This window comes from Rhinopithecus bieti, unplaced genomic scaffold (assembly GCF_001698545.2).
Source record: "Rhinopithecus bieti isolate Rb0 unplaced genomic scaffold, ASM169854v2 scaffold_5341, whole genome shotgun sequence".
Lineage (NCBI taxonomy): Eukaryota > Metazoa > Chordata > Mammalia > Primates > Cercopithecidae > Rhinopithecus > Rhinopithecus bieti.
Window position 1 is genome coordinate 1697907 of NW_016804835.1, and position 10336 is coordinate 1708242.

The window sequence follows — 10336 nt, forward strand, 5'->3', positions numbered from 1 at the left end:
TTTTTTTGAGACGGAGTCTCGCTCTGCCACCCAGGCTGGAGTGCAGTGGCGAGATCTCAGCTCACTGCAAGCTCCGCCTCCCGGGTTCATGCCATTCTCCTGCCTCAGCCTCCCGAGTAGCTGGGACTACAGGCGTGCACCCCCACGCCCGGCTAATTTTTTGTATTTTTAGTAGAGACAGGGTTTCACTGCATTAACCAGGATGGTCTCGATCTCCTGACCTTGTGATCCGCCCGTCTTGGCCTCCCAAAGTGCTGGGATTACAGGCGTGAGCCACCACGCCCGGCGCTTTTTTGTGTCTTTAGTGCAGATGCCAGTAAATATTCTTGAGAAAAAATCTGAAATGTTTATTGCATATTTAATCAAAAGCAATGTTATCTTTTGGAAAAGTATGATATAATCTGAATGTCCATTTATCAGACTTATTCCTTAATCAGGGAAACTTTAAAGTAGAATCATTAGGCCCAAAGAAAGTAAGTCTGAAATTAATCCTTTCAAAGTGGTAGGTATAGAGGTTTTCAGCAGTATAAGAAAATTACCAAATCTGACACTTCTGATTTCTACCCTCCATCCTCATCTTCTGAAAACAAATATGGACAGCTATTTTATATGTGAGTTTTAAATAAAGTACAATATTGAATTATACAGAACTATGAAATATGACAATTTTCATTAATTTTCTACAAACCTATAAGCCAAAAATAAAATTCTAAGACCCCCAACCGACTGACAGACCCTTCCCTTGCCCAGGGCATTCCAAAGTTAACCTAAAAAACTAGTTCAGGACATGATGAGAAGTGGGGGTTGGACATGACTCATTATACCCTCTTCCCTTTTGAATTCAGGGACAACTGATCAGCATTAACATTCAAACAGAGATATTAAGATGTTTTGGAGCAGTAAGACGCCAAATTCCCAGCCTAACTCTAGTACAGCATCACATGTCAGATAGCAGGCCATGAAAGAAACTGAAGTATTTTACCCTAAATCATATTTCTTTGACATATTCTGAAATGGTCCTGCAAAACTGTCTCTTGTGGGGAAAATTTATGTAGAGAATCCTTTCCCTTTCCAAGTCTTTTCTCTGAACCAGGAGAAAATTAACTAAGAGTCTGCAACCTTTTAAAGTCTCATAAGAAATATTTACAATGTATTCTCTCTGAAGCCTGCTACCTGGAGGCTTCATCTGTATAATAAGAACCTCAGTATCCACAACCCATTATTTTAACCCAGACACTCCCTTCTATGGATTCCAGGACTTTAGATAAGCTCTTTTGACCAACTGCCCATTAGAAAATCTTTGAATCTGCCTATGACGTGGAAGCCTCCCCAAATTCCAGTTTTCCTGCCTTTCCAGATGGAACCAATGTACACCTTACATGCTTAACTGACATCTTACGTCTCCCTAAAGGGTATAAAATCAAGCTAACCTGACCACCTTGGACAGATGTTCTTAGTATCTACTGGTGCTGTGTCATAGGCCACTGGTCACTCATATTTGGCTCAAAATAAATCTCTTCAAATATTTTACAGAGTTTGACTCTCTTCATTGACAAAATTATTTTAAATACACACATGCGCATATACACAGCTTAAAACTATGAATAGAAAAATATTTTACTTAGACAACTTCTGTCTTCAATGCCTGACCCTTGAGCCCTTTAAAACTATGAATAGAAAAATATTTTATTTAGACAATTTCTGTCTTTGGTGCCTGATCCTTTAGCCCTACAATATCCTGAGAAACTTGAGCTCTCATTCATATAACATACTAGGCCTTTTCTGTTTAGTCCTACATACTTGAGAAATTGAACCACACCTAGAGAACCTCCACCACTGTATTACCCAGGAGATCTCAGGCTTGTCTATCCACAGGAGACATGCAGAACATGTTAGGTCATGTTCCAGTTAATCCAAAGAACCATTATTGCAACCTTCTCTTTTCCTCCAAGTATTCCAAGGAGCCCATTACCAGCATTATAACATAAAAACCTGTAGTATAAAGTAAAAAGCACAATATTTTAGTCTATTCACTTAAATTCTATTTTTGGTTCTGCTGTGAGTCTACTCTTTAAATTTCAGCTTCCCCTTAGATAAAATGGCTATCAGAGGTTTTCAGTCTTCCAAGGAAGTTCGACAATTAAAGAAAATATTTACCAACTTAGTCAACATGGCAAGATCCCCATCTCTAAAAAAATTTTTTAAATTAGCCAAGCATGGTGGTATGCATCTGTTACACCCAGCTACTAGGGAGGCTGAGGTGGGTGGATCGATTGAGCCTGGGAGGCTGAAGCTGCAGTGAACTAAGATCGTGTCACTGCACTCCAGCCTGAACAACAAGAGTGAGGCCCTGTCTCAAAATGTGTATATAAATATATACATATGTACACATATTTGTTAATCACATAACAAATGTTTTAACACATCTCACTGGAGAGGAAGTATATATTTCTCAAATATCATCTCAAATGCAGAGCTGGCATCCAATAAATATTTGCTTTAATAAATAGACCTCACATATCCTTCTATTAAGTCAATAGAATTTGCTGTGCTATTTCTCTCTCTTGAAATAGTTTGGTTTCAGACAAATTAAGGCCTTTATGAAAATTTACTGTCAAATTTGAGTATGGGCTGGGTGCAGTGGGTCATACCTATAATCCCAGCACTTTGTGAGGCTGAGGCAGGCGGATCACTTCAGGTCAGGAGTTCGAGATCAGCCTGACCAAAATGGTGAAACTCTGTCTCTCCCAAAAATACAAAAATATTAGCCAGATGTGGTGGTGCACGCCTGTAGTACCAGCTATTCAGGAGACTGAGGCAGGAGAATCACTTGAACCCGGGTGGAGGAGGTTACAGTGAGCCGAGATTGCACCACTGCACTCCAGCCTGGGTGACAGAACGAGACTTCATTTAAAAAAAAAAAAAAAAATTTTGAGTATGCCGTAAGAATTCAGAATAAACATAGTCACCATATAAACTACATTTATACACTATTTCATTAAAATGAGATTTAATTTGGCATTTATCGTTTCAAGGTACCAAATGTTTCAATTAATTAACACTACTACAATTTGAAATACACCATTTCATCAATCAAATAAATTGGCTTTCAGTTAAATTAGAAGTCGGCCGGGCACAGTTGCTTACGCCTGTAATCCCAACACTTTGGGAGACCGAGGCAGGTGGATCATGAGGTCAGGAAATCAAGACTGTCCTGGCTAACATGGTGAAACCCTGTCTCCACTAAAAAATACAAAGAAAATTAGCCAGCCGTGATGGCGGGCACCTGTAGTCCCAGCTACTCTGGAGGCTGAGGCAGGAGAATGGCGTGAACATAGGAGGAGGAGCTTGCAGTAAGACGAGATCACACCACTGCACTCCAGCCTGGGCGACACAGCAAGACTCTGTCTCACTTGATCTTAGCCAAAAGGCCAAGAAGCGATAGAGACTCTGTATCAAAAAAAAAAGATAAGTCATGTTGCCAAGGGAATGGCAGTGCATGATGTTACCAGCTCCTTAATAGTTAACTACAGAGTTAGGAAACTTTTGAAGAGACTGCCTACTCAACTCGTTTCTATTTGACCATATATATTTTGAAGCAGTGAGAAAGAGGAAGAATTAAATTCTTTTGGAACTAAGGTTTGAGTTGTCAAGGACAACCAAGAGGCAGGCTTCAAATGTGCACTCTCTTTCAACCACTGGATTAAGACTAAAGTATAAAAATGTTCAATCTCCTAAAGAAAAAATTTAAGATAGAAAAGAACCATAACAATTATAAACTCTTTTTTTTTTTTTTTTTTTTTGAGAGATTGAGTCTTGCTCTGTCGCCCAGGCTGCAGTGCAGTGGCATGATCTTGGCCCACTGCAACCTCCGCCTCCTGGGTTCAAGCAATTGTCCTGCCTCAGCATCCCAAGTACCTGGGACTACAGGTGTGCACACTACGCCCAGATAATTTTTGTATTTTTAGGAGAGATGGGGTTTCACTAATATGTTGGCCAGGCTGGTCGCAAATTCCTGACCTCAAGTGATCCGCCCACCTTGGCCTCCCAAAGTGCTGGGATTACAGGCATGGGCCACTGCATCTGGCTTGAGCCACAACGCCCAGCCTTTTATTTTTGATGGAGTCTCACTCTTCTCACCCAGGCAGGAGTGCAATGGTGAGATCTCAGCTCACTGCAACCTCCACCTCCTGGGTTCAAGCGATTCTCCTGCCTCACCCTCCAAAGTAGCTGGGATTATGCACACCCACCACCACACCCGGCTAAAGTTTTACTTCATTTTTAAAGAAAAATGAATCTGTAACTAAACTGCTTCAGTCTGAACTAATTTAATTTGGCATACTATATCATCAGTTGTTGAACTAAAATCAAACTAAAGACCTGTCAGGCTGGGCGCGGAGGCTCACACCTGTAATTCTAGCAGTTGGGGAGGCTGAGGCGGGCAGATCACTTGAGGTCAGGAGTTCGAGAACAGCCTGGCCAACAAGGTGAAATGCCGTCTCTACTAAAAATACAAAAATTGGCTGGGTGTGGGGTGGCACATGCCTGTAATCCCAGTTACTGGGGAGGCTGAGGCAGGAGAATCGCTTGAACCTGGGAGGTGGAGGTTGCAGTGAGCTGAGATCGCGCCACTGCACTCCAGCCTGGGTGAAGCGGCGAGACTGTCTCAAAAAAGCTGTCAACAGCCCATTCTGATGTCCACATTAGAAATCAAAATATAAAGAAAAAGTTGTGAACAGAAACATTATCAGTAGAAAGAGTATGAAATATGCTTTACACAGATCACTGAAAATATTGTTGAAATTATTCCAGCTTGGCCAACATAACAAGATCCTACCTCTAGCAAAAAAAAGAAAAAAAAAGGAGAATCACTTGAGCCTAGGAGTGAGCCTTGAGGCTGCAGTGAGCTATAATCACATTCCACTCCAGCTTGGGTAAGAGAGTGAGACATTGTCTCTAAAATAAATTAAATATTTTTAAATATTTAATATAGCCAACTGAAAATAAAATGTTCAGGAGAATATAAGTATAATAGATATATTCATACATGTGATACTCAAAGATTTAAGTCACCGGCCTGAAACCTGAGGTCTGAATTCTATTTCTTCCACTTATTCCTCAGGTGGAACTGCTATTTCTTCAAATCTAAGGCCTCAGGGTCTTTTATTTTTCATGCCTAGGTTTTCCTTAATTTCTTCTTCTATCCTACCTCCCAACTCCCATCAACCAACAGTGTTAACTAAAATTTCCTTGTAGCCGGGCACAGCAGCTCACGCCTGTAATCCCAGCACTTTGGGAGGCCAAGGAGGTCAGTTCACTTGAGGTTAGGAGTTCGAAACCAGCCTGGCCAACATGGTGGAACTCTGTCTCCATTAAAAATACAAAAATTGGCAGGGCGCGGTGGCTCATGCCTGTAATCCCAGCACTTTGGGAGGCCGAGATGGGTGGATCACGAGGTCGGGAGATCAAGACCATCCTGGCTAACACGGTGAAACCCCGTCTCTATAAAAAAAATACAAAAAATTAGCCAGGCATGGTGGCAGGCGCCTGTAGTCCCAGCGACTCGGGAGGCCAAGGCAGGAGAATGGCATGAACCCGGGAGGCAGAGCTTGCAGTGAGCCGAGATCACGCCACTGTACTCCAGCCTGGGCAACAGAGTGAGACTCCGTCTCAATTAAAAAAAAAACAAAACAAAAACACACACACACAAACAAAAAAACAAAATAACAAGCTTTTTTTTTTTTTTGAGACAGAGTCTCACTCTGTCAACCCAGTTCGGAGTGCAGTTGCACAATCTCAGCTCACTGCACCCTGAACAACCTGAGCTCAAGTGATCCTCTTACCTCAGCCCCCCAAGTAGCTGGGACTACATGCCTGTGCCACTGCGCCCAGCTAGTTTTTGTATTTTTCATAGAGACAGGGTTTCACTATCTGGTCTCTAACTCCTGGACTCAAGTGAGCCACCCACTTCGGCCTCCCAAAGTGCTGGAATTACAGGCATGAGCCACTGTGCCCAGCAAAAAATAATCTACTCTTTTTTTTTCAAGACAGAGTGTTGCTCTGCCACCCAGGCTGGAGTGTAGTGGCACGATCTCGGCTCACTGCAACCTCTGCCTTCCAGCTTCAAGCAATTCTCCCACCTCAGCCTCCCGAGTAGATGGGACTACAGGCATGTGTCACCACGCCCGGCTAATTTTTGTATTTTTAGTAGAGATGGGATTTCACCATGTTGGTCAGGATGATCTCGAACTCTTGACCTCATGATCCACCCGCCTTGGCCTCCCAAAGTGTTGGGATTACAGGCGCGAGCCACCGCGCCCAGCCCAAAATATGATCTACTCTTAAACATGCTCCTCTATTCTGAAACTTTGCAACTATTTTCATTCTCCCCAAGGGATCTTGGATGTTCTTAAGAGGTGATAAAGAATGGAGTTTGCTGGGCAGGCGCAGTGGCTGACACTTGTAATCCAAGCACTTGGGAGGTTGAGGCAGGCGGATCACGTGAGGTCAGGAGTTCGTGACCAGTCTGGCCAACATGGTGAAATATCGTCTCCACTAAAAATACAAAAAATTAGCCAGCCGTGGTAGGGTGCACCTGTGGTTCCAGCTACTCGGGAGACTGAGGCAGGAGAATCGCTTGCATCTAGTAGGCAGAGGTTGCAGTAAGCCGAGATCACGCCACTGCACTCCAGTCTGGGTGACACAGCGAGACTCTGTCTCAAAAAAAAAAAAAAAAAAAGAATGGAGCAGTTAACAAAAAATTTCCTTCCATAAACACGTAATATTCTTAAATGTTAACTCCCTCCTTGACCTCTCTTAACCATCACTTTCATTACTGTCCAAAACAATGAATACCTGCCTCTTTCCCTATATCCTACTTCCCACTCCCAGGCCCCACAAAGGAAATAGGTTTCAACAAGATTGAAATTCTAGAAGTTTTTGGAGTTGGTAGTAGAGAGAGACACTATGAATGAAGTGCAGATTGCTCCTGTTTTCATTAATGGACAATGCAAGTGAGTATCTAATTGAGATGTGGTAGAAAAGTGGGTTTTCTGACAGAAGGAGAAGCAAGATCTCAGCATACTGGAAGTAAGGATAAAAGGGGAGAATTGTAAAAGTTAGACTTCTCCTAATTTCACTTATTTTCCATAAAAAAAATTTCATTAACTATTAGCATAGGTTTGGAATGACCTGCTTTATCTTTTGAGCCTCATTTTCTTCGTCTCTAAAATGCTGATACCAATAATACCTTCATTTCACAGGGTTATTGTGAGGATTAAAAAACACTTTTCATGGTCTGGGATGGTTGCTATTTTTTTAAAAAAAGAGAAACGATAACACATGCAAAGCTAATAGCACAATGCCTGGCACATATACTAAAAAAAATGTTAGCTTAACGCCAAGTGCGGTGGCTCATGCCTGTAATATCAGCACTTTGGGAGGCCGAGACGAGCAGATCACGAGGTCAGGAGATGGAGACCATCCTGGCCAACATGGTGAAATCCCAACTCTACTAAAAATACAAAAATTAGCCGGGTGTGGTTGGTGTGTGCCTGTAGTCCCAGCTACTCGGGAGGCTGAGGCAGGAGAATCGCTTGAACCAGGGAGTTGGATGTTGCAGTGAGCCGAGACTGTATCACTGCACTACAGCCTGGGCGACAGGGAAAGACTCCGTCTCAAAAAAAAAAAAAAGTTAGCTTAAAAGAAACCCGAAAGATGTAGTATCCTTGCTTTCATTCAGATACATATTTGTTTCAGGTTTTATTGTAAAGTGGTATGCTTAAGTTTATGCAATTCATTCTTCAAACATTTCAACTTGGAAATTAAAGGCTACTTTGGAATACTGCTTCAATTAAAATCAAAGCAACCAGGGGGAAAAGTTTCATGCTAAATATAACTTCATTGAAAAAGTATTGAGCAATCGTTGTACTGATAAAATTATTATCTTGATTAAAATGATGCAAATTCAACTGCAGTCATACGCAGTTATTTCTTTCAAAATTGTCACCATTTGTTCTTTTTTTCTGACACTACAGTACTCTGCTTTCATTAAAAGCCAGTAACAAGGCACTGCTTCTTCAATATCAAAACCTTTTGGAAACCTTGGCTCAGAGGAAGCCGCACACTGTTCACAATGCTAGAAAGGATCGGTGTGGTCACTCTAGGACAACTGTCACTGTCATCTGCACGTCTGGGTGTCTCACAGTGACTTGGGTCATGCACAAGTGTGGGGGAAGGCCGGTGTCTGAAACAAAGTCGACAGCCAGGGTGCTCTGAAAGGGGAGAGGTTTTGAGAATACTAGAAGATAGAGGCTCTGACCTACGGGAACGCAGTCTCCCAGGGCCTATCAATTCCGGGGGTACACTATCCCCTCCCGCTGGAAAGGGACGCAGGTGTTGCCCTCCCCGGCGACCCCACCGCCTTTTCCCGGCGTCGCCGCCCCTCCCCAGCCCCTAGTTACCTTTCTCATCCTCATCGATGCGCAGGGCAATGGAGATGTACTCGAAGGCCTGTTTGTGGAAGACTCGGACGCGCTCGGCCTCGCCGCCCGGCACCGGCGCCGGGGCCGAGGCCGAGGCCGGTGCTGGCGCGGCCCCGGAGCTCCTCTTGGCTGCCATGAGGGCGCGGGAGAAGCGCTGGCAGAGCCACACGAAGAGGAGCCCCAGGTGGAAGGCGACCAAACGCAGCAGCGCGAAGCCTACAAACAGCGGGTAGGAGAAATAGTACAGGTTCCGCTTATGCGGCGACTCGGGCGGAGGGACCGGCCCGGCGGCGGGAGGGGCGGGGGCCAGGCAAGGGGGTGGAGGCCTGGGAGGCACCGGGTTGCTGGCGCCGCCGGAGCCTTTCTTCTTCCCTCGTCCACCCGGAGAATTCATTCACAGCTCTCACTGCCGCCGCCGCCATAACCCGCCTCCCGCAGACCGATGGGAACCAAGCGACGGCGGCGGCCACTGCGACGGCGAGGGCCACAGACCCCCGTATAACCGCCGGTCTCAGGAGCTCCGCACCGCCGCGCGCTGCCCGCCGGCCCCGCCCCTTTCTCCTTCCTCGGCCAGGAGCACAACCCCTTCTCCTCCTGCAGTCGGTGGCTCGGGCCCCTCCCTTCCTGCCACTGTCCTCTCCGCCGCCTGGTGGCTCCCAGCGGCGGCCGCGCACGCGCACGTCTTCCCGTGTTTTTCTCCGGGGCGCGCGCGCACGGCGCGTCTTTGTTGACTGGGTCTCCTGTACGCGTGTGCGGCGCCCTCCTCTCGGCCTTCGCGGTTCAACTACAGTTCCCAATGTGCAGTTCGGCTCACGTCGGCAGCCCTGGAGAGCTCCTGCCAGGAAGCCTTGGTAATCGATCCACCTAACGGGGAATTGCGGCTTGGGGTCGCTTTGCTGGTTCGCGAGGCTACTCTCTCAGTGTCATCGTTTTCTTAGTTTCTTTCATCTTTTTCTGCCAGGCGACCTTAGTCTTCTCCGAAGGATACATCTCAGAAGCAATGGGTATCAATCTGGGAATTAAATTAGCCGGGTGTGGGGGCGCGCGCCTGTAGTCCCAGCTAGTTGGAAGGCTGAGGCCGGAGAATCGCTTGAACTCGGGAGGCAGAGGCTGCAAGTGAGCTGAGATCACGCCACTGCGCTCCAGCCTGGGCGACAGAGCGAGACTCCGTCTCCAGAAAAAAAATAAATAAATAAAAATTTAAAATCTGGGAATTATTTGAGAGGAAAGCAATTGTGAAGATAGAAACTTCAGGTCACAGCAAACAACAGCAACAAGAATGTTAGCTCAGTGTGATGAGATCAACGAACCCAAGGGTTTAACTCAATTAGTGCATATTTAGACGTCTAATATGAAAGATAATTTATTTGAATAAGGGAAATCTTAGGTTTTGCATAGTAACCATCGCATAGTTTACTGAAGAATCTACACTTTTAAAAAAAGGCCCGGCGCGATGGCTCAAGCCTGTAATCCCAGCACTTTGGGAGGCCGAGACGGGCGGATCATGAGGTCAGGAGATCGAGACCATCCTGGTCTACACCGTGAAACCCCGTCTCTACTAAAAAATACAAAAAACTAGCCGGGCGAGATGGCGGGCGCCTGTAGTCCCAGCTACCCGGGAGGCTGAGGCAGGAGAATGGCGTAAACCCAGGAGGCGGAGCTTGCAGTGAGCCGAGATCGCGCCACTGCACTCCAGCCTGGGCGACAGAGCTAGACTCCGTCTCAAAAAAATAAAATAAAATAAAAATAAAAATAAAAAATTCTCGTACAAATACTTTTTGGAATATAATTAAATTCCTTTAATAGCATTTAAGTGACACCTCCTTACATTTCTTAGTGGTTTCTTCAGGGAT

The 10336-nt window shown here is 45.2% G+C and overlaps 1 protein-coding gene across 1 annotated transcript in view; it reads right to left on the reverse strand.

Annotated features, from left to right (window-relative positions):
* Positions 1 to 9438, reverse strand: part of SPAST (spastin) — an 85749-nt gene extending 76311 nt beyond the window's left edge. The window contains 1 exon segment of the mRNA XM_017870643.1: positions 8463 to 9438. Coding sequence (XP_017726132.1) covers positions 8463 to 8877 — 415 coding nt within the window. The 5' untranslated portion in view covers positions 8878 to 9438.
* Positions 9439 to 10336: the final 898 nt, after the last annotated feature.